The sequence below is a fragment of the Centruroides vittatus genome, unplaced genomic scaffold, assembly GCF_030686945.1.
Source record: "Centruroides vittatus isolate TY-2023 unplaced genomic scaffold, ASM3068694v2 contig_519, whole genome shotgun sequence".
In the NCBI taxonomy this organism is placed as follows: Eukaryota; Metazoa; Arthropoda; class Arachnida; order Scorpiones; family Buthidae; genus Centruroides; species Centruroides vittatus.
Genome location: NW_027122304.1, coordinates 145,973 through 170,046, shown reverse-complemented (window position 1 = coordinate 170,046; position 24,074 = coordinate 145,973). Strand labels below are relative to the sequence as shown.

General features: G+C 33.8%; 2 protein-coding genes across 6 annotated transcripts; one reads left to right on the top strand and one right to left on the bottom strand.

Moving 5' to 3' along the window:
- Positions 1 to 1,406: 1,406 nt before the first annotated feature.
- Positions 1,407 to 5,458, top strand: Polr2I (RNA polymerase II subunit RpII15). 2 transcript variants are annotated; one of them, XM_067274083.1, is made up of 6 exons: positions 1,407 to 1,436; positions 2,777 to 2,845; positions 2,914 to 2,968; positions 4,792 to 4,865; positions 4,932 to 5,058; positions 5,138 to 5,458. In XM_067274083.1, exons 2-6 carry the CDS (start codon positions 2,781 to 2,783, stop codon positions 5,198 to 5,200), a joined length of 384 nt encoding a protein of 127 aa, XP_067130184.1. In that variant the 5' UTR covers positions 1,407 to 1,436; positions 2,777 to 2,780; the 3' UTR covers positions 5,201 to 5,458. The 2 variants fall into 2 exon arrangements, with proteins under 2 accessions (XP_067130184.1, XP_067130185.1); XM_067274084.1 differs by lacking the exon at positions 1,407 to 1,436 and adding an exon at positions 1,597 to 1,620.
- Positions 5,332 to 23,831, bottom strand: LOC136978381 (ribosome-binding protein 1-like). Of its 4 annotated transcripts, none has more exons than XM_067274078.1 (20): positions 23,674 to 23,831; positions 18,586 to 19,278; positions 16,977 to 17,101; positions 16,434 to 16,709; positions 15,926 to 16,020; positions 15,436 to 15,841; positions 15,003 to 15,221; positions 14,884 to 14,936; positions 14,668 to 14,779; positions 12,970 to 13,344; positions 12,811 to 12,900; positions 12,547 to 12,738; positions 12,387 to 12,479; positions 12,234 to 12,314; positions 12,080 to 12,154; positions 11,528 to 11,611; positions 8,595 to 8,696; positions 8,361 to 8,525; positions 8,247 to 8,294; positions 5,332 to 5,661 (listed from the first exon to the last, which is right to left on the bottom strand). In XM_067274078.1, exons 2-20 carry the CDS (start codon positions 19,235 to 19,237, stop codon positions 5,641 to 5,643), a joined length of 3,264 nt encoding a protein of 1,087 aa, XP_067130179.1. In that variant the 5' UTR covers positions 19,238 to 19,278; positions 23,674 to 23,831; the 3' UTR covers positions 5,332 to 5,640. The 4 variants fall into 4 exon arrangements, with proteins under 4 accessions (XP_067130179.1, XP_067130181.1, XP_067130180.1 ...); XM_067274080.1 differs by having other exon boundaries at positions 12,143 to 12,154; XM_067274079.1 differs by lacking the exon at positions 23,674 to 23,831 and adding an exon at positions 23,327 to 23,506.
- Positions 23,832 to 24,074: the final 243 nt, after the last annotated feature.

The window sequence follows — 24,074 nt, the reverse complement described above, 5'->3', positions numbered from 1 at the left end:
TATTTATTTTATTATTATTATTATTTATTTTATTCGAAAAATAAATTTGTAAATTGAATTAATGTTTATTTTTATTCAATAAATTATTATTATCATCATTATTATTTATTGATTCTTTTTTAATGAATAAAATATTGTTTAATTTAATTTTTTTTTATTTCCTATTTAATAGATGTCGCTTTTAATTTTGTTTATGTATTTTTAATTAAGCTTTTTAATTATGATTATATTTTTAAAATTAAATTTATTTTAATTATAATTAATGGCTTATCGTAAGGTTGATTTTTGAACGGTGTTAGTGAATTATGTCGTTGTGTATTTTGAGAAATATTAATTTATTTTGAAATTTATCAATTATTTTAATTTATAAATAATTAAAACGTCGATTTTTATAGAAAACTTCTATAAATATTCAAAACTTGCTTGAATCTCGTGGTAAATGCGATATTCATGAATGTTCGAATCCCCGCTTAATGGCAATTTACAAGACGTTGAGGTTTAATGAAAATTAAATTCAAACATTAAATATATAATGATTTTATTAAATTATTTACTTTTATTAAACTCTAAATAAAATTTCACTTATCGGGTTGTAAAATATATAATTTTTGCTGTATTTTATTTAACTCTTCTTCGGGTTTTTGCTGTAATTCGCTTGATTCTTCATGAAAATGCCCGCGTGCCAAGTGGTATTTTTATTTATAATTTGCTAAATAACTTTTAAAAAATAATGCAGAATTAATTCTATTTCGAATTTAATATGAATGTATAGTAAATAACATTTTTATTTCATTATCTGTAATTAAATTTTTAAAAAATATTTATTCTGCGAGATTGTACGCTAACCCTACTTCCTTGCATAAATATATTATTTTGATGATTATTATACAGAATGACATTTTACTTCCTAAAATATCCCGCATTTTAGCAGATTAAAAAAAAACTTTATAAATTATTTATGATTAATGATTTACTCGTAGAAAAGTCATTAAGATGCAATCAGCGTAGTTTCTACTTTATCCACCAGAGGGATACACTTATACCATTGGCGACGTTTATTTTTTATATTATAAACTTAATTTAATCGGAAAATCACTTAAAATTTCACTTAAAATCGTAAATTTTAATTAAAATTTTTGTTATAAAATAATTAATACGGCAATTAGATTATTAAATTAAATAAATATAGTAATCTTTTGCTATGCCATCTGACGGCATTTTATTAATCTAACTATTATTTATTTATTATTATTTTTATTACACGTTTACAGATTTATTTACGAAATTTTAACAAATTAATACTTACACCAATTATATATTTTAAAATATGTATTTATTTTTTTAAGTTTTTCGAATATACATTTACTTTTTTTGCCTCGCCATCTATGATCGCTTTCGGGAATTACTGAGTCGAATTGTGTTGAAATTTCGTAAAGGTATGGTCGAATTTCTCTTAAAATATTGACTTTTATAACGTTTAAATAATTTTAGAAATGTTATATTTAATTTATTTGTTAATCAGTATAAACCACATGTATAATTCTAATGCGATAAACTGATCAATTTCACACACACGTCATTAGTTTTGACCACGTGGTATTTTGCATCCATTCAGGCTTAGTAATATGATCATTTTCTCTCAATTTCTTTATTTTTTTTTCTCAAATTCTGTTGTTTGAGTTTATATTTTGCAACTATGGGCATCTTTTGGAGGAAATCCGCGTGTTATATACCTGAAAATGTAGATATTCATGGCCAAATATCCCAATATGTTCATCACTGAATCAACTCATCACTCAGTGGTAATTAATAAATTGTTGTGTAGCTTGGATCCACACTGTGCACCCAGTTTGGATCACACATGGATCCAGATCATACTTTGTTAAATGGAATTTAAATCTTGACTTATGCTTGTACTTCATTCCTTGTCTTATGCCTTGATCAAGTTGTGATTCAACTTACCTGTAACAAGCAAAATTGAAGCTTATTGTGTTCTGTGATCATGATGAAGAGGAATTTTCCCTTGATCCGAGAAACTTAGGGATTCAAATTATTGGTTTCTACCCCTATACATTAGTTATTTAAGACTGATTTTTATAAATAAAGAAACATGGCAAAAATAGCCTGCGCTATCACTGTGCCTTGTATGACTTCTCGACGACACGGTCTGTGATAGTTGTAACATCTAATTTATTCCATGTGAGTCATTGCCATATTTAGATTATTTGAGGTCCTATACTAGCAGGTCTTAATCTGTAGCTCATTTCATTTATGAAGAAATTTGGCCTTGATTGGTCCTTATTTGGGTGTTAGATGTATGAAGCAAATTTCACATAGCTGATGGTCAGGTATGAACCTAGGACCATGTATTCAGTGATTTTATCATTAATTACTAATTTTGTCAATACAGAAATTTTAATACCCAATGAAATGGGAGGTTCACATTTGACTTGTGTAGTATAAATACTTCAAATGTTTATCTCTTAATTAATCAGTTAAGTAGCAGTTATGGCATTAGGCTATTGCTCTAGGGATGCAGAATTGAATTTGGATGGTCAAAAATACCCCAGGAATCTTTAGTAGTAATCTCCCGGATACATCGTGTCCCATTTCTTGCTATCTGGCCACTCGTGGTGCTGGCAAATCCCACAATGAGTACATTTAAAAACTATTATTTGCAACTCACTCTTAGTATCCATGAGTGAGTTAGCAAATTGAATTAAAACAAAGAAATCAAACCACCTTAATGAATTTTCATATATTTACTTTAACTTAGAAAGATGCCAAGAGCCGTTTTGTCTGAAAATGAACCTGGTTTCGTCGGAATAAAATTCTGTCAGGAATGGTAAACTTTTCTTTTCACTCTTTGCAGTCTTTAAACAATGCTTTTTACTTAATTTAATCTTTCCAAAGCAACAACATGTTGTATCCAAAAGAAGATAAAGAAGTCAAGGTCTTGCTGTATGCGGTAAGTATTAAGTGAAAATCATTTTAAAATTTTACAAAGTTACTTAAACTGAGTAGCTAAAAGGGTCAATTCATTTATAAGGTTGCAGATTAGAATCCACTCATTTATTTTTTTATAACAAAAGTTTGAATTTTCAGGTCAAAATAATTATAGATGGGTATGAACATTTGCACCTACTATCAGAACAGACATGTACATGTGTGTTTATTATTTGGTGCCTTTTAGAAATTTATACCTAAGCTTCCATAAAATTCTTTATTACAAACTTTATTGGTGGCAACCTTAGAACTATGCTAATTACAAGGATGGTATTTTTTCAACCTCCAATGATCCGTAAAAAAAAAAGACAAGTGTAAATAACAAAATGAATTTATTACCAAAAGTTAGATACAAACATGGTTACTTTTTGACATAATCACTGAAGATTGAAGCATTTGTCGTATCTCTGGACGAGCTTTTCCATCCCATCTTCGTAGAATGTTGACACCAATGACTTGAGATGGGCCTTAACATTGTTTTGAAGATCATCATTAGTCTCAAACCTGTCCTCCTAGCCATCTTTTCAGTTCGGGAAAGAGGTGAGTCTTCACAGAATAAAAAGTTCCAAGCTGGGTGGAAGTCTTCACCACCTTTAAACACTCGGCGTATAGTCCCAAGCGACTTCCACCTCTTTCCTGAACTTAAAATGTGACTAGGAGGGCAGATGTTCGAGACTGATGATGATCTTCGAAACAACGTTAAGGCCCATCTCAAGTCATCGGTGGCAACATTCTATGAAGATGGGATGGAAAAGCTCGTCCAGAGATACGACAAGTGTTTCAATCTTCAGTGATTATGTCAAAAAATAACCATGTTTGCATCTAACATTTGGTAATAAATTCATTTTGTTACTTACACATTTTTTATGGACCATTAAAGGGGTTTAGAAAGAAAAGAAATAACTTAATAAACACCATTTACATAAGCTAACAGATGAGGGGCGGCTTGGAATCCATTTTATTTTTATTTTCTCGGAATTGTTAGTGGCTCCTGATGGTTGCATTTGAACTAAAGTTATGTGCTGGAAAGAAGCAAAAGGTACTAATTCAGATATAGTTCCAGCTTTGTCATTTATTCATTTTAATCTAATTCTATAGTAATTAGTAAAGATTTTACTATTCATCAAGGGGGAGTCAGCTGATTAGACAGCATTGCAAATTATACTCTATGTCATGGATATCTTTCTTGTACCATAGGGCAGGGATGGGCAACCTGCGACCCACATTCATATATTTTGCGGCCTGCGACACAAAATGTGAATAAATATATCAATTTCCCAGCTTAAGGAAGTATGAAGCAAAAATTCAAACGTTATTTTTACAACTTATGTATCTGAATAGTTTTTCCCGCAATGAATTTAGTAAAAATTAAAACAAGAAACCGGCTAACAGACACATGGAAACTAATTTAAAACTAGCAGTGACGAATGTTTAACCAAATATTACCAATATATTACGTTTACATCAGTTCCAGAAGCTAAATTAAGTATACCTATGCTAATTTATAATTATATATGAATAAATAATTCTGATTTACCAACATTTTTTTCTCTCTTTCTTTTGTATGTGGCCCACATCAGTTCAAAAGTCTTAAAATGCAGCCCTTACATAGAAAAAGGTTGCTCATCCCTGCCATAGAGGGTCACAAATCTAAATTTATACAAAAACTTATTTTAATGCTATTCTTTATTTGAATCCCATCGTTCCTCTACCCTCCTGCACACTTTGGGTATTGTATCAGTGGTTATTGAGAATCCTTGTTCAAAACATACTTTCTACGTTTAGTGTAGGAATTGCGATTATCAAGAAAGGGCAGACAATAATTGTATTTACGTCAACAAGATCACCCATGAAGTCGAGTGAGTATTTCTCCTATTCAAGTGGTTGAGTAAGTGTCTTGTCTAAAAGTTTTAACACATTTACAGTGAGCTGACTCAGATAGTGTCTGACGTGATTCATGATCCCACCTTGCCCAGAACGGATCAGCATCCCTGTCCGAAGTGTGCACATCGCGAAGCGGTCTTCTTTCAGGCGCAGAGCAGAAGAGCTGAAGTGAGTCTTCTCTTTCCTTCCTTCTGCTCCCCCACTAAAAATCGATAAAATTTATTATTATTATTTTTTTTAATTTCAGGATGAAATGAGACTGTACTATGTTTGTACAAATCCAAATTGTGCACACCGCTGGACAGAGTAGTCTTCTCTGGCATCAAAGTTCTCGTTAATAAGCGTAAGTCTTACGCAAGTTGCTGCGTCTCGGGACTTGATAAAGATCGCGAATGATGCTGTGTCCTCGGTGAAAATAATTTGCAGAAATGAAGCCACTGGTTTCAATTGGACTTTTTTAATCAAGGAATTTAATAGAAAATAATTATTTTAACATAAATCATACAGTCACTTTGAAATATTGGCATGTATAAAAAGAACATAATAAAGCACTTTTCCCCTTCTATTATGCATAAATGTATATTGTTAAAATGATCTAATATTCTGTCGTTAAGCACCACACTGTAGGAACTTCGCCCGACGCGTCTCCGTCCATCCGATCTGGCGGAAGGGTCTGTTTCCTCCACGTGGACGAGATGCACTCTACGTCGTGCGATAAATGCATGGCGGAGCACGTCCTTTCGTCACGGATTACTTCTTGGTCAAAACGTCCTGGAAAGAAAAGTGTCTTGAGCATACGAATAATCTAATCTTAAACTACAGCACCGTACCTAGGAAAGAGAAAGCAATAGGGAAGTTACTTTTCATCACTATGTTGGTATTAACAGACCTTTACAGTAATGAGATTTCATGAGAATACCCAAGAGGTCTGGTTTACCACTTTCAAAAATACCAAAGTTTCGGTATCCAATATTTGCATGTATGCAATCATACCACTCTTTGGAATTATTGTGCAGCAAGATGTCAGAATATGCAACATAAACTTCCCATTACTATTACAGATTGAAATTTCAGTTTTAAAGTCCATTTAACACCAAAGTTCAACAAGGAGTAGATGTCAATGCCAAATAAAACACAGGACTTAACTTCAAATTTAAACTTACCAAAGTGAAAAATCAAGCCCTTAAACAGACCGTCTGAATATTTGGTTCTCACAAAAAGATCATTTAATCCATTACAAGAATTACATAAAAGATAACAGTAGATTGTTATTATATAATTAAATGAACCTGCAGAAACACTTTCTACACATAAGTTGTTTATGTTTAGGTGCATAAATGATCTATTGTCATGTTTTTAATATTGCTCCTGCCAACAATACAGATGTTAATAACTACGGTAGCTCATTATGAGCAAATTAAAAGCATAACAAAATCAGATAATTGTGCACACTAAGTATATCGGATCCTTTATTAGTACCAAACATACTACTAAAGGATCCGATAAAGTTCACACACTGTGGCAAAAGTAGTTTAAACAAACTTATTTGCAACGACCAACACTGCCGTAGCCATGTGGCAAGAACATCTGATTGAAGAAATTCGGCAGAAGATGAAATCTGTCATCGATTTCTTTGTATTAATTTGTGACGATCTGCGGCTAGCAAAAATATTTAAATGACATTCGGCTCTAGCAAAGACTATTCAAATCCTTGTTGGAATATACAAATTTTGATCATTGTGCAGAGGCAAAACTGTCAATTTGTAGCCCATATGGGCAACAAAATTAAAGTATTTTTATAACAAATTATGAAGTTTCTGCATTTCAAGAATCATGTTACTGAAACACTGGCTATTAATTAAAGGAATTATTTCAAAAGATTTGAATCTTCATCTGCAAAGTAAAGATCATATATGAATCAAGAAAAACAAGGTGCAATTATTCCTTCCCCTCTCTGACAGAAGAGCCATTGTAATTGCAGCCTGTAATGGACAATGTTGCCTTATTTTAATTAAAGTTGTAACACATGAAAAAAATATCTTTTAGTGTTTTCCAAAATGTTAAGTGCACCAAATACAACAGGTAAATACTTCACTGCACACAAATGGATTGTGGGAATGTGCAGAAGGTTAGCACAGTTATTAGAAAATATGAAATTCAGTTAAGTCAAATCATTTTTACATCCATACCATGTGCTCAACTGCTCATGTAGCAATGCACTCTGGGTATTGTGCAGTGAAACATTTACCTGTCATATTTGACAACCCATTCCAGAATGCACTAAAAAAAAGGTAATACACATTTTTTTGCATGCTACAACTTTGACAATGTTACCCTATTTTCATTAGGGGCCAAGATCACAACAACCGCTATGATAGAAGGGCTGGAGGAAGGGAGTGTTCTTGCCATTTAACACGTGCCCAACCTTATGCAATCAGAGTAGATAAACATTGGCAATAATGTACTGTACACTATTAATTAATGAAATAATTGGCCAGGGAGACTTTTGTTACCACCCTATGGAATAAATCTTTAATGATTTATTTTCAGTAAAGGTATCATTTTGCAAAGACAAATGGCAGAGAGCAGTGCAGTGGTGTAGCGTGGGTGTCAGCCGCCCGGGGCAGAGGAAAATTTTGCCACCCCCTTATTTAAGTATTATTATTTATTGTGAAGTTTTGCTGCCTCCTTAAAGTGCCGCCCCTGCCGGCCCCACTACGCTACGCCACTGGAGCAGTGTATAGTCCTATAAAAACTAAGCTGGCACACCACAGATCTGACATTCGTCTATTTCCAACTTAGTTCCCTTGGATTACTGTCTCTTTCCAATCCAAAAGGAAGGCATGCAGGCTACAGAAGAATGGTCGGAGGGACAACATTCCAAATTGTCAATTGGACGACAATTTCAGAATGCAACTGTAGGAGGTATGGTACATTAAGACCATGAGAGAATATGTTAAATAATATGTAGTAACCACTCACACGGCATTTATTTGTGTTAGGCAGAAGACTTTCAGGCCTGCAGAAATGTTTCTTAATCAATCTCTTGGAATTCTGTACTATTTTTCCACAGAATAAAGGGTTTTGTGTTTCTTAACAGTTATTTCTTTATGAAACCCATTTTCATTTGTCTACTCCTATGTGACAAATGTACCAATTGCAAAGTCAATCATGCTCTAAAGCATATCAAACAATTTAAATTCCAAGGAATTGGAGGCATAAAAAGTGGCAAAATGTTGCTAATGCACAGTTGGATAACACATCGCATTCTACAGACATCAACAGATAGCATCATGCAGATTTGGAATGCGCTTTAAGATGTCAAGAAAGATAAACATATTAGTACTTATACTTACTTCACTCTCCGCATTCTGGGCTGCACCCGGTCCATTCAGATTCGTATTCTGCAACAGACAACTAGCATCAGAATTTGATCCGCTTCCAAGAGAGAGGGAAAGAAATGCACTCACCTCTAAGCTCCGAAGCTGAGCCTGCAGCTTCTCAACTGTTTCCTGTTCGGCACGCAATGCATCCTGGCCAATTTTAACTAGAGAATTAAGTTTGACCGTCTGAGCAGACAGGTCTTTCGTAATCTTCTTTTCCTTTTCTAATTGGACTTTGATTTGTTGCAATTCCTAACAGAGCAATTCAGTAACTTTAATTTCTTGTTATTATCCTAAACAAAACACAAGACTTTTACTTACTTTTTTAACATTTTCAAAGTTTCCACTCTCTTTCCTTAGTTCTTTGATTTCTTTAGAGTTGGCATCAAAGTCTTCTTTGAATTTTAAGGCACTTCGATTGGCCTGAAAATGGACTTTTTAAAACATTTTTCACTGTATACAACCCACCCCTATCTCTCCCCAGCTTTCTTCACCCAGATTATACCTATGAGTGAACCCGAACTTTCATCATCTTTTAGTTCTGACTGTACACAAAATTATTGTCAAACATCAATATAGCCACATCCTTGTAAAGTGCCAATGTATGAATACTCATGAATTTACATTGCAAATGGTCTTGAAAATGACAAGAACAGAGGCCAAAACAGCATAACATTAATGTTATGCTGTAGTATATTGTGCACAATTTCAGATTCTGGTGGATCTTTTCACATACAGAGCTACAGTGTCATTATGTATGTGCAATTCGTTAATTACCAATACTCAGATAAGCAGTCACTAGGCAATAAACAGTAAATCAGTCTTTGTACTGAAGCAGTAAGCATTGAAATTTAACAGGATATACTAGTTCTGTGCTGTTTACTTCCCAAAAAAATATGCATTTTCAAGACACTAACAAGGTTTCGGCCAAAATTTTCATCTCTAAAACGTGAATGTCGAGCGCCACTTACATGATAGCAGCGCTCGATATACTTCGGCCGCAACCTTGCTATTATTTCAGTATAAACTGTTCAGTCTTAAGATGAATCATGCCAAATTTCTCATCTCATATGCAAACAGTATGTTGATGGTCTCATTTAAAACAAGTTAATACCAACAATGTTTTTACTTTGGTGAATCACTAATTATAGACTGAAACTGCCAAGTGTAAACCTGAGAAAAACTAAATTATAAGCAGAGTCAGATTCAGTTGAACTGCAGTGTCAATGTATACAAGAACAAAGTGTGGGTCACAAAAGTACACAGAAAACACTTCAACTGACATTGGTTATGTGCATGCAGTAACAGCATCTGCACTGAGTATATAATACTGTATATTTTAATAACTAAGTCCAACCCTGGGTTAATAAAGACATGTGTTACAGCTTGGAACCACAACATTATTATTTAAAGTAGAGGAAGGGCCTGTTATATGTAAAAATGTGATGCCCTAACCTGCAGGGTCTAGATTTCTGTATTGATACTGTAAATAAGACTAACAAATAAATTTTTTTGTACATATAGCCTAAATCAATTTTTCTGATATGTTTAGTGCTATAAACATTTACTGTATAATCAGTGATTTATTGTAATTTTTCAGCATACAGTAGATCGCCCCTATAACATAGGTTTGTATAACATGGCTTCCTATAACATGGCAAAAAAAATTGTGATCGGGTTCGTATAACACGCTAAAAAAGACTTCTATAACACGGTAAAATGTCATCGCCGACTCGTGTCGAGACAGGATTGGTCGATTCTGGACCAATAGTGGACGAGCAGCCAAACTATCAGGTCAGTCCATAAGTTCGTGAGCATTTTTATGACCTTGAGAAAAATCTTGTTTTGCTGTTAAAAATGTAAAAAATTATCACATTAGACTGACATTTTTAACAGCAAAACAAGATTTTTCTCAAGGTCATAAAAATGCGCAAGAACTTATGGACTGACCTGATAATTGCCGCTGTCCAGCACCAGGCGTATATACAGAGAGTTTAGGCGGGAAAGTATTGATAAATTTTTTCACAGTATTGATATTGATAAATGCTTTTTTTCACAGTTCTGTGAAAAAAACATTTACAGTATTATTCAACAGCCATAAAAATTATATTTCTATTAATGATGTCTCCGAAGTTCAGTGAATTCTTCGCAGAAAGAGTAACTTATCAGGAAACGCATTTGCCGTTCAATGAGTCGCTCCGTGACAAAAACAAGCTTAGGCAAGGGCGTCTTCGAACAGTGCACACTTGATAAGTAATCCAACAAATTTTTGTTTATAGCATAACTTATATGGATTATTCCCAAAAAATTATATGCGATTTGGAAATGTCGAGTCAAATTATTCTACAATTGATTAATTTTATGGAAGAAAACCCTTCAAACAGCCATAGCCCCTAAACTGCACACATGCCGGGCTGTGATTGGCTCATATATTTAAGGAACTCGTACAACATGAATTCATATAACACAGAACGTATCTACCGTGTTATGGGGGGGTCTACTGTATTAATGTTGAAATCAGTCAAATATATTAATTCATTCAAAAAATTGCAATTTAAGGTTTTCTTATAAAAACCTCCAAGTTTCCAATTCTCCTGCCATGTTCTATTTATGCCACAGAGCAGAGGGACATGATGGCAAGCACAGACCTAAAAATCGATGTATTTTCTTAGCACAATATTGCTGTTGAGAACATATCACACAGGAAACACTTTCAGTGGAAAAAGGTTGTTTATGTGAACGGATGTGCACAGGTTTGTAAACCTGTAATCAATTTGCTGATAAATATGTAATAATAGGACTGAAGAGGGGCGTTAAGCCCAAAATGCATATCCATTCACACCAATAAACCAACCTTTTTCCACTGAAAGTGTTTCCTGTGTGATATGTTCTCAACGGCAACATTGTGCTAAGAAAATACATATAATAGAGAACAACAAGCAACCAAGATCTTAAAATCAATCCTTTAACTGCTTTTACATCCATCAGACAGTTGAAAAATGCAAATACAATGCTAAAACGTAAACCATCAAAGTCTAGATTTCAAGGATCTATCAGACCATATCAGACCACAAGACCTGACATCTGGCAAATTTATTAAAAATATTCTCCAATTGGAAGAATAGTTTTACAATGTCATGCAGACAGACTTTGCATCACTGATTCGTGTTTATGAGAGATGCCAATTAAAAATAACTCCAAACTTAGAGAGAAACTAACATTAATTTGTTACAACACCAATATAATGTACATACCTCTTCTAGTTTCTGTTCAAGTACTTTCCTTTCTGCTTCTTCCGTTTCTAATTTAACTTGTAGTTCTTTGAGTTTGCATTGCATCTAGAAATAAAATGCACCAAATCACAAACCCTTCATTTTCTCTTACACTTTAAGAATGTTAAGGTAAAGCAATAGCAACACACTAAACAGACATATTAAGAAAATTGCTTGATCTTCGCCAGAAGACCGAAGATTTCAAACAGGAGATTTAAAAGGAAGACTAGAGATGCAAAGAATTCACATTTCTTTTGCATTAAGACACTTAGTGTGTTGCCATCGATTGCCAAGGAGTCAAAGTACAGCTCCATTATTTTAACTTAAACATAAATATTGCTCATTTAGGTACATCTGCAATTAATTAAAGTGCATTTCTTAACATGAATCCGTTGCAATTGAGGAAATAAAGCAAATTTGCATGCTTTAAATTAAAAAAGAAAATTCTACACCCAATGCATCGTCTGAAACCCATGCAGTCTCCTCGTTACATCACCATGCCAAGTGCTCTATTGCCAGAATAATTATCTGTACCTCGTTAACAACGGAAGGTAGGATCTTTTCAATGCAATTATACGCAAATCTAACTCCACATACCTCTGATGTTGTCTGTTAAAAAAAAAAAAAATGGAAATTTGCATTTAATGTCAAAAGAATCTCAGATTCAAACTCAAATCATTCCACCCACCTCTTCCAATCCTTGGAATTGCTGAAGGTTCGATTCTAACGTCTTCTTTTCCGAAAGTAATTCTTTGTTTTCTTTACTAACCTAAGAATTGTAGAAAAGGTTTATATTTAATATTGCACTACTTTACTAAAGTGAAGAACGTGCTGTAAATACCTTTTCAAGTTCTTGTTCTTTCAATTTTAGTTTCTTTTTCCACTCCAGTTCTTCGTGTTCAACACTATTTTGTAATTTATTTAATATAGCTTCCTGTAAGAGAATCAACTTAAGTACAAGGACACAGAAAACTGAAGCATGGAAATGTGAAATAACTTACTGTTTCTGCTAGAACAGTCTTGTAGTGTTGCACCGTTTTCTCTTTCTCTTCTTTCACGGCCGTTACCTGACTTCTTAACTCGTCTACCTCCCTTTGGAGACTTTCTGCCACTTTGTCTCCTGTTTGGAGTTGTGTAGTGTTAATTAAATTTGAAGCTTCTCGTTCAAAATGAGAAACCCACACTGAATGTTCCTAGAACAATTAAAATTTTCAGTTAAATTGTTGAGTTTAAAATGAAACTTGACAGATACAACAAGATCTTACTAGCTGCTTGTTGATTTTCACATCGGGAAATATCCTTTGCAACAACTCTCTCTCCCCTTTCTGTTGAGTTTCTATTTTTGAATCAAATTCCTAAAAACAAGGCAGAAACAGCTACATTTGCTGAAATCTGAGATGATAATTCAAGCTCAGACTACTTACCTTACTTAAATCCTTCATCTTGTTATTTACCGTCGTCTGAAACTCTTGAAACCTCTGCTGCAATTCATCTATTTGAGTTAATCTGTTTTCGCTTAGAATGCACTGATCTTTCAGCCTTTGCTCTACCGTCTGTAATGACCGTTCTGCCCTGTCTTTTGCTTCTCTTAATTCCTGTAGAAAATGTTCTTCAGTCTTCCCATTCTGACCAAATTGCCTCTTTATTTCTTCTATCCTCTCCTCCATCCTTTCCACTTCTTTCCGACTTTTGTTTATCTTCTCCTCGGACTCCCTTTTCAACTGCTCTATTTTTGACTCTGCGGTCTTTTCCGCAGTAGAAAGAGCTTCCATTGCCTTCCAGTTCTTTTCTCTCAATTCCTATAAGGAAAGAAATTTTATTAACACCAACACAGAACTTAGATTTTTTAAAATGAGCATATTCTACTGTATTACGTGATATACTTCAAGATTATCATCATTCTCTGATTGTTACGTGTATACTGAGAAGCGTTAAATTTGAGAATATGGGTTATCATTCTTCTAATCAATTAACTAGCAATCAGAAGAAAGCTGTATGATATATTTATGTTGTGAACAGCCACAAACATTTACATGTTGCAGGAAAAGGGATTGATCCGAAGACATACAAACATTCTATTTCTACAAGCAATGTACTGCAATACATCAGCATAAAGACCCATAAAGACCAACGATATGCTCAAATCCAACATAATCAGCCTGTGGCCTAACTTAGTAGTAACTTAGAAGTGGACTGACATTTATCTAACTACAACACATTAAACGATATGCAATGGAGATTATGATGTAACAATATTCTGAATATCACAATAACAATGGCAATATTAAAACTTATATAACAAAGATTAACTCTGAGAGAACATACTCTTGTTAGATCACAGCAGAACTTGGATAGTACATAACCATTTACCCTACCTAAAGTTTGGCATCTCTGGCTGGCTTCAAGTCTAAATAAAAATGAAGGAATGGTGGCAATACAGCCAAATCCAACTGTTTCTTATACAGAGAACAGACATAGCTAGTCATATGCTATACAAGAATAATTAGCTAAAGAAAGAAGTCTCTACAGGAATTTATATTTTGTGTTTTATATAAATTTGTAACAATTTTATAATTGATTTTTTAGAGAATGTCGGTCAGAAACCTGCTGATGAGGACCAAAAGGTCCAAAACTCAAAGATATTGTGTATGTGTTCAGGCAATAAATAAAAAACTGTTTTTTCTGATTTGATTATTTTACTTGCAGAACCAGTTATCCAGTATAATACGTCCTAGTAATAAATTAAGTTCTAGTTGACAATTAAAGCATAAAGTCTCTACAGGGCTTCCGAAAAGTTACTGTGCAAAGAAAGTGTTTAAGTTTTTATTTTAAAAGATTTTATATACTATATTGCAGTTTCTCCTACAGCAAATGCTGAAAATATCCCCAAAGGTCCCAAATCCTGAGGAGCAAAGCTAGGTCCCAAGACCTATCAGACCAGATTCTGTGGGAGATTTTTGAAGACTGCCAATTGTCTAAACTGGAACTTCTGTGCCTGAGCAGTAACTAGTTCTACTGCAAAGTGGAATCGCGGGACATACACAATGCCACACATATAACTTCAATGTTATTACAAATTTCTCGCCGCAAAGTTACTTTTTGGACACACTGTATATACTTACATTATTTTTCTGTTTCTGTACAGATAATTCTTCAGTTAAATTTGTTATAGTTGATTTGTGCTGATTGACTTCGTCCCATAACCTTTCTAAAGCTGCCTCTTTCTCTTCCATTCTAAAATTTAAGTTAAGTTTTCATTAAGATCCAGAAGTTTTTCTCGTACATAAAATGTTCAGACCATTTCAAGTGGCCAAATAACTTTATAAATATATACTTACATTCGTTCGTGCTCGGAAAGCTCTAACATTTTCTTCTGTGAACTCTTATCCACCTAAAGACAATTTAAATTTAATAATAATCCACTTTTAAGTGTTTAGAATGGGATATTATTATATACCTCCTGGCGAACATCTCCATTTTGATGGTAATGAGGTGCCTCTTCTCCTTCTGCTGAGGTTCTCTCACCTACATTTGGAAACTGACTTAGATTCTCATGATCGACCTGGGTCGACATCACCTGATGAATTTCTTCTTCTTGGCTCTTCGTTAATTGCTCAAGTTTATTCTGAAGTTGCTCTAGACGAGATTCAAGTTCTGTTCTCTGCATGCAAGTCTCCTACAATAGAGAAATAATTATTATTATTATTTTTGGATATTGCACAAATATGAAATGCTCAATACAACTGAAAAACTATCAAATAATTCCTCAAGTTTACAAGATTGTACACTGAAATATATTAAAACAAGGAAGGGCATTTTCCATTAAATGCCCAACTCTAAATTACAGTGTATATGTGACTGAAATCTAAGAAAACTAAATGCTAACCTACCTCCAGACTAGCCTGTAACTTTTTAATTTCTTGTTCCCTGTCTTTGACGACACTCTCCATAGCTTGCAACCTGTGCTTTAGCGTGTTATTGTCTGTTTCTAGATCAGAACAGACAGATTTTTTGTCTTTTAATTCCTGACTGATGACGGAACAAGTCTTCTCTATGGATTTTAATTGACTATTTGTACTCGACAACTTCTGTTGCAGGTCCTTGCGCTCGGTCTCGTGCGATGACATAAGTTCACGAATGCGTCCTTCCAGTTCTTTGTTATGTTCTTCCATATCGTCCTTTGACTTCTGTATGAGTTGGATGTCCTTTTCTTTCTTTTCATTTTCTAACTGGAATTCTTCAACTTGTTTTAATTTGGACTGAAGTTTTGCTATTTCTTCAGAATGGCTCTTGTTTCTACATATCAAAAAAATCCCCATTATTAAGTGGTCTGTGCATTCACTATACCAACTTTTGACCTTTTTTACAGATTGTACTCACTCAAATTCCATAGTAGAAAGTGTACTCTCCAAAGTGGACTTTTCTTTCTGTAATTTTGCATTTTCGTTCATGCTTTCTGTTAATTTGGCTTGTAGCTAAAAAGAAAAGTAAATTTTGAGTGGAATTAAGACCATGTTTTAATGCAGCATACTATTATGAACCTAAACATATGCTGTGGTGCATAAAAGCCAATACAAGACATGCCAAAACAATTTGTCTATCAAAACACCCCAAAGAATCATTGCAAGTACATTCATAACACAGTCTAATGTATGTAAAAATGAGTCTACTCTGCAATGATTCTTTGGAATGTTTCTACAATACTGGAATTGAATCATCATTCAAAATTCATGTAACTAAGATGTAAATTCAAAACCTTCCAACTCTACTAGACCAGAAGTGGTGCACCAAAACACTTGGATCAAGTTAGAAATCCATTTTATCAAATGATCCTAGTGTTTAGACACAAAAGTGCCAATATCAGAATTAAGTGTTAAGTGACGAGTACCTGTTGCAGTTTAGTCTGCGTCGACGAGGTTTCCGAAACGTGCTGCTCGTGACTACTTTTCATACGAACTTGCAAGGCCTGGATTTCCTGCTGCAACTGGCTGATCTTTTCGCGCGAGGTCTGTTCAACAGCCGTCAACTTCGACTTCTCCTGGTTCAATTCTTTTCTCAGTTCACGTAATTTACTAGTTGCTGCCTGGGTCTGTTTCTGTTCCACTTCCAGAGCTTGTTCTTTCTCTTGTAGCTGCTTTTTCAGAGTCGTCACTGGATCATTTTTCTGTAAAATCCGATTGAAATTAAATAAATTTAAAGCATTTGGTCCCATTTAATATTAACTTCTCTTGTTATGTCTTTAATATATATTAAAAGTCCTCACATTACTGTAACTTGTAGTATAGTGAATTAAATTATTCAAGGAACATAATGTCGAGTGGACTTTGGCAACTGCAACTTTAGACTTTAATTACAATTCTATGCAATGCTTGAGCACACAACCAAGCATTTTCTTAATAATGCGAAAATTTACAATCAAAAATGGACAAACCTTCGTCCAGCCAGAAGAGTCTCCCTGCTTGTTTAACAAGAAATTGATAAGAGTCTGCACATCTACATCTGTCAGTATGGCATTCTTCATCAGATTCAGCAACTTGGCACCAGATATGAAATCACCTGAAAAATATTAAAAAATTGCAATTTTAGAACAGACATCAGTCTATATAAAAGACATTTATGTAAATGTAAAGCTGTCAATGTCTGTGTATTACACAAACTCTGGACAGCAAAACTTGCCAAAATTACAAGCCGGCATTGTCCCGGTGATGTATTCAGGTCACAGTTTCATAACCCCTTGTTTATTATTCCCGTAAACAAAAAAAATAAATAACAAATTATCTCTGAGATAATCTAGTTTAGAGGAGAATGTAATCATTTGATAAAAATGGCACATCGTCTTAGCATTATCTACTGACACATTCTAAAAAACAACTGTAGACTTTGATCGAACTGAAGAACAGTCAATTATATTAAAAAATGCACAAAAAATCTGATGCATCTCTAAATTTAGACAGTCAACTGCAAGTTTATATACATTTTATCTCGTTTAATTACTAATTACATGCTCTAAGCTGAGCATAAAAGTTCCTTGCTGTTAAAAAACACAGTTTAAAGTCAAAAATTTCTTTATATATGTGAAAATAGCAAAGTTTTGTACAACTCTAAAGCCTTGAGAGGGATTTGCAGACAAATATACCAAATACCTTACTGACGTTAAGGCCACATACAAGCAGAGAATTAAGAGAACAAGCAGCGTTGACAACAGGTTCAACCAATTGCCAATAGTTGTCAAGGTTGTCAGAAGACCGGTGGAACCAGCCATTGATGCCGATCGTCTTAATTTCATCACCTGTGTGCATCAGTTTTTAGCGTATCAAATTAGCAAGGCAATTCAAATGTCCGTCAAAGTTAGCACAGAGTAGCAAAGATTCAATTACACATTTTAACGGCTATTATCTCGACAGAATTCTACACGGAACCAAACAATCCTTTAAATTCTAGCTCTTCTGTGTAGCTTAGTGTGTATACTCTATACTCTTTTCAGAACATTCTTTGGGGTGCACGGAGAAGAAATACTGGATAAAAAATGCACAGACATAGTTAGATATATTATACACTTTTATTGTAACATTAATTTTAGTTATTTCACAAGAATGTAAATAAAATAAGTGTATGATGTGTTGTGATGCTCAGTTTATAGGAATGGCCTAAAAATCATCACACATATATATTTTACTACACATTGAGCTACATTAAAAGAACTGTATCATAGTAAAGAACTGTACAGACGAAATATGAACATATAAAAGTTTACAAAAGGAAATCCTTTAACAATTATGATGACAAGAAGACCGTGATTTAAATAACAAAGCCAATAATGCAGTACTGCTTCGAAGTTTCATAATTAACTCGAGTGATCTCATGGGACAGTTGATTAGAATTTGTCAGTTAACAATCTCATAATTAGCATTGAAATTATAATTAATAAAAACAAATTGATTAACTGTGTAAGATACATTAATTCTCCATTTGCTACAGACACAAACAAGGTGTTTAAAATGATTAAGTTTTTTTTAAGCTGTAAAAAAAAAGTAACTTACCATTTTCAAAATGCTCGACTTTTGCCTTTCTTTTCTTCGAAACACCCGTCGTAACAGGCGTCTCTCTAGCAAATTCCATCTCGGCCGAATGGACCTCTCTCGCAGTTTTGATTTCCCGTCGCTGCGTCTCTTTAACGAAAGTTGGCTCGGATGCCTTTTTGGGCTCTTCTGCAACTTCTCTTGCCACTTCCCCCAACTCGTTCTTTTCCTTTCTGAGGTCAACCTCCTCCAGGGCTTCAGAGATGGACTCTGCAATGGGAACATCATCCTTCTTTGCCAGTATTGGCTTTGGTGCGCTTGCTTTGTGCTTCTTGCTCTTTGGCGGTTTCGTCTCGCCATCCGACTCTGCCGCAAATTCCGGCTCGGGCTTGAATTCCACATGGTCGCAGGAATTGCACTTCTCTAGTACATTCTCCTCCTCTTGATATTTCTCACTGCTCTTCTCTTTCTTCTGCCGAGACCACTTTTTGTACTTTTTGTCTTTTTTGGGCTTCTCGGTCTTACAGAGCACCTCTTCCTGACTGCGTCGCTTCTGTTCTTCTATGGCCTCTTCGAAAGTCTTCTCCTTGATTGCAAACATGGAAATCAGGCACACTACCGCGGCCGATCCAAAGAAAACTCCGACACAAACAAAAGCTGTCTGAACATCCATGCCGCAAAGAATACTGACTGTCTGAACTACAACTTGTGTTACTGGAAAATAAAGAAAACTGCTTTTAATATAGCTTCTCAACATCTCAGCATAGAGTTCATTCAATTTATTAGTTCATAATTAAGAAAATTAAGGGAATTTTCCCTGATTAAGTTAATATTAAGAGAATTGTTTTAACTGTAGAACAGGAATAAATTCAAAAATGTAATACACATTTCGCTGTTCAAGAAGTGGGAAACAGTTTTAATAGACAAAATATGTTTATTTGCAAAAAAGCAATAAACTTTGACCAAGAAAAAATTTGTGATTAACAATCAAATTCCTTTGTTACATAGAAGAAAACTTCACGATTTGCATGTAACTAAACAGACCTACGATGCGTCCTTGAATACAATTATGTTCGACCAAGACACAGCAAGTCCAAATAAAGGCAAAAAAAGCTTATCGACAAACTCATTATGGTGCCTACAAGGAGAATTAATACGTTTCTATTGACGCAAACAGTTTTCCTTCAGCTTTTTATCCTGTAACGTTAGAGTAAGGAAGTAATTATCCGAAATCAAGCATTTTAAGAGGAAAATAAACTTCAATTACTTTAAATTCTCAGGTTTATCTTTCTGAATTCTTCACCATTTAACAAACCAATGAGGTTTACACTGCACAAAGAATAAAGATGTGGCACGTGTACTGCAGTATGATAATACTATTGAGTTCGCACTATCATCCTCTCTAGGACAATATTTGAAGCACCAATAGTCCAGAAGTATAATAAAAACTGCTACAAATACTTGCAAATTGTAATCACCTGAACTAAGCAGATTTTCCAAGAAACTCTTAACTGTATTTCAGTTCTCTTTAGTAAATTGCATCCATACATTTAAATTATCCTTTGACCTATGACCACACGATAGTGCAAAGTCGAACAAGATAACATTCCAAGAACTATTAAATTAACTTTTTTTGCACCCAGCGGATATTGTTACGATTCAGTCTGTAGAAAATCCAGATTATCCCGCAGAAAACTACAAAAATCGGGCACTATTTGGCTTCACAGTTACTTAATTGCTACCAGTCAACATAATACATTTTAATGTGAGGAGAATCAACTGATAGCTGCTTGTGTTGTGTTTATGAAATGTTAAATGTAATTCTTACTACTATCCAAATGAAATTTATTAATAAATAACCATAAATAGATTAAGTAGAAAACAACTTTTAAGATGCATAAATGCTTTATTAATGTTGGAATTAGCCCACAAAAGTAGGTGTAAACTCACTCGAGTGCTGTATTTCATAGTCACATATGGAATTTAAGCTTACAGATCAACTAATTAGAATATAACATGATTAGTAAAAGAAATTAACCAGTTGCTTCTTGTTAACTGCTTCCTATAATAGGCAAATGGTGCTTGTCAACCTATTTAAACTGTAGACAGAGGTTCAGACCAGATACAAGGCATTCAAAGGAAAAATATTAATGTTTTGCATCATACATTGTCATATAGCCTAGTTAGAACCCAAATATTACCATTTTTCCATTAAAATTGTTTATTCTGACCACTCAAGTATAGAGCAACACTAGACTCCATTATAATTACATAAAGCTTTCTTAGTATTAACTTAAACTATTGAAAGATGATAGCTAATATGTTGTCCCATAAAGAAATTAAAGAATTTTCCACCAATAAACAATTACTACATATGTGAGCCTAAGACAGGTTATATAGGAGTTTTGCAGATACTTCTCCTTAAGGTTATATGCAAAATTTACTATTGCAACATTGTTATTTACAAGGCAAGAATGGGTAAAAATGAGAGTAAATTAGTGGCGCAAATGGCTAACGCTACCACACCAAGAGTTGCATGACAGGTAACTTAATTTCTTCTAGGTAAAATTCTGAATTTTGATTGTTCTTTCGAATTAAACTTCTTCCATTTGTGAAGTATTGAATACAGAATCTAATTTAAACGTCTTAAATTAAGCAAACAAAGCAAATGATTCACTGCAAATGAGAAATCAAAATAGAACTTTATTGCTAATTAGTCATCCTTGGCAAAATGTATGTACTAATCTATAAACAAGGAGGATTTATCATCATTTTTTGCATAAAAATAATTCGTTAAGGTAATTTTACAAGTTTTCTTCCGTTTTCATTAAAATTCTGCCTGGAAAGCCTCAAAAATTAGAGAATTTTCAAGTCGGTTCCTCTAAACTCATGCAAGAAAACATGCAACATTATCAAATTTTCGGAAATATTGTAAATTTACCCACATACAAACTGTTAAAGTGTCATTTGGATATGGTACACAAGTGTTAAGTTACAAACAGTAGCTTAGGAATGGAGTAATTTGATAGGAAAAAGCAACTTAAACACACAACAAGTATCTAGTTTACATTAAATTAACAAAATTCAATCCTTTCACACTAAAAATTACCACTACGGAAAGATTTCTGGAGACAAATGCACATTTATCTAGTTAAACACACGCAAATTTGTTGCAACTGCAATGATTAAATTGTTCCGGCCGCTTCCTTTCCTGTCTTTTATCACAAATTTTGCTTTTTCTCTTAAATTTTAATTGGTAAACACATCAAAATTTGACGTACGACTACACTTTTCCATCCGGATTTTTGCACCTTCCGCCAACTCCACACAAGAAAAATTATTGCAATTTCTTACAATCCGGCTTAAAAATAAAGGAACCTTAACGGACTTACAGTCCTAATCAAATAGTTTTCATTAATTTATCCGTTTTTTCAAATGAAAACCTGTAAGAGGAATGTAGAGAAAAGGCAGAAAACCTATAAGGATGGAGGAAAAACTGAATAGCGATAATTATTGTCTTGCTCAATATTGCTAAGAGGAAATCTCGAGTCAAAAACCTCTACGAACAAAACTTTATGCGTCCAATGGATGAAAATTTTTATTGTTTTCCTTCCAGAAAAATGGGAATTTTGACACTTTGTGGCATTCCTGATGCTCTGAATGTTAGTTTGTTAGATTTAGTCCACATTTTTCCTTCGAAAATTGGTATTTTTATTTGTTTTTGGTCCCTTCTGCATGCTTTAGCCCTCTGACAGAAGTAGATTTGCTCCTTCGTGCCATAATATTAGTTTTTATGCTTCAGACAGATGTTAATCTATGGTTTTTTCCTTAAAAAGGATAGAAATCTTTGTTCTCGACACATGTAACAATCAGCTTTACACCTTTACTGAATGCAAACTGATGCTTTTCTCATAAGAAATGCAAGTTTTTGGCACATTTTACACAATTTAGCTTCAATTTTGTACCCATAGCAGGTAAAAATTGCATTTGTGCCCTTAGAAATATGGGAAAATAGGAATTTTGACACATGTCAAGCATTTACGAATGCTCCAACGTTAATTTTATGATTCTAACACGTGCAAATTTGCATCTTTTTCTCAGAAAATGAGACTGACATCGGCTTTATGCTTCTAATATGTACAAATACACATTTTTTCCTTTATAAAATGGAAATTTTGACATATTTTGCAACCTTCTGCATGCTCTACCATTGATTAGACTTCAAACACACGTAAATTTACGGTTTTCCCCAACAAATGAGGATTTTCTCCCCTTCCAAATGCTTTAAAAAGGATCTAAGCTATTTTTTCGGGAACCAAATGACAGCATGCGAGCCGAAAAGCACCAAAGGACCTTCATCGAAGGGAATGAAGCTGGTAGGGAAAAAACATGAAACCAACATTAAAAATTCAAAACTTCACCCCTCCTAACATCAAGTTTAAATCATTTCTGTTTAAATATTGCACAATTCAATTAAATCTGACAACTTTACACATCTGCAAGCAATTTTCTGCACATTACATGCTCCATCGTCTACAGATATTTTCCTAATTACCATCGATTTATTCCTTAATATTTAAGAATAGGGACAAAAATGTTTTCCCTTAACATTATTTAAATAAGAAGAGAAATTAGGGAAATTACCCTCTTTCTAACCGAATGATAAATTGAGCAATAACTTGGATTAAAATGCTAAATTTTATATTATTAATTTTAATTAAAGATATAAAGTTATTTTTACGAGTTAAAAAGTTTTAATTACCGTTTTAAATAAGCGATTTAAATGGAGAAATGAAGGACGTCTGATAGCGAAGGAGGCCATTGACTTTGCCACGTTGACAACTGAACCCGATTGGTAATTATTATAGACGAATAAATAAAATTTCTCTCGAATAATAATCAGAAATTTAAATTCGAAATATTCTATTTTTAATTTTGGACCATTGAAAATTCGATTAAAGTAATTTATAAAACGTGACAATTTTGCCGATTTTAACAAATCCAAACGACCGATTTATAAAAGCATATCGAGTGCGGTCCTTATGTCAATAATTCAAATATTACATTATTACGCAAGCAGAATTAATTTTATAAATTTCTTAAACTTACCGGAAACTTTATTTTATTCTTCTTTGGTGTTTATTAACAACTTTTTAAAGTATCATGATCGATAAAGCTTTCTATTAACATCTGAAAAAGCTGATCTTTCGACTCGATGGTGGTGATCTTCTCGCCTCCTTCCATTGGCTCTTGTCCAGTCACGTGGACCAACATCCGCGTGATGACACCCTCTAATCAAGCGACGAATGGACTAGAAAGTGTGATGTCAGATCACGTGATTGTGCACGTGGCCACTGCCACGTCTGCAAAAGATAGGGAAATTTCGTAACGATGACGTTTATTTAATGCAAATCAACGCTCGTATACTGATTACAATTGTTTAACTTTTAGTTAAAAATAAATTTAAAATAAACAATTTATCTCGTACTACCTCGGAACGTCATTCAAAT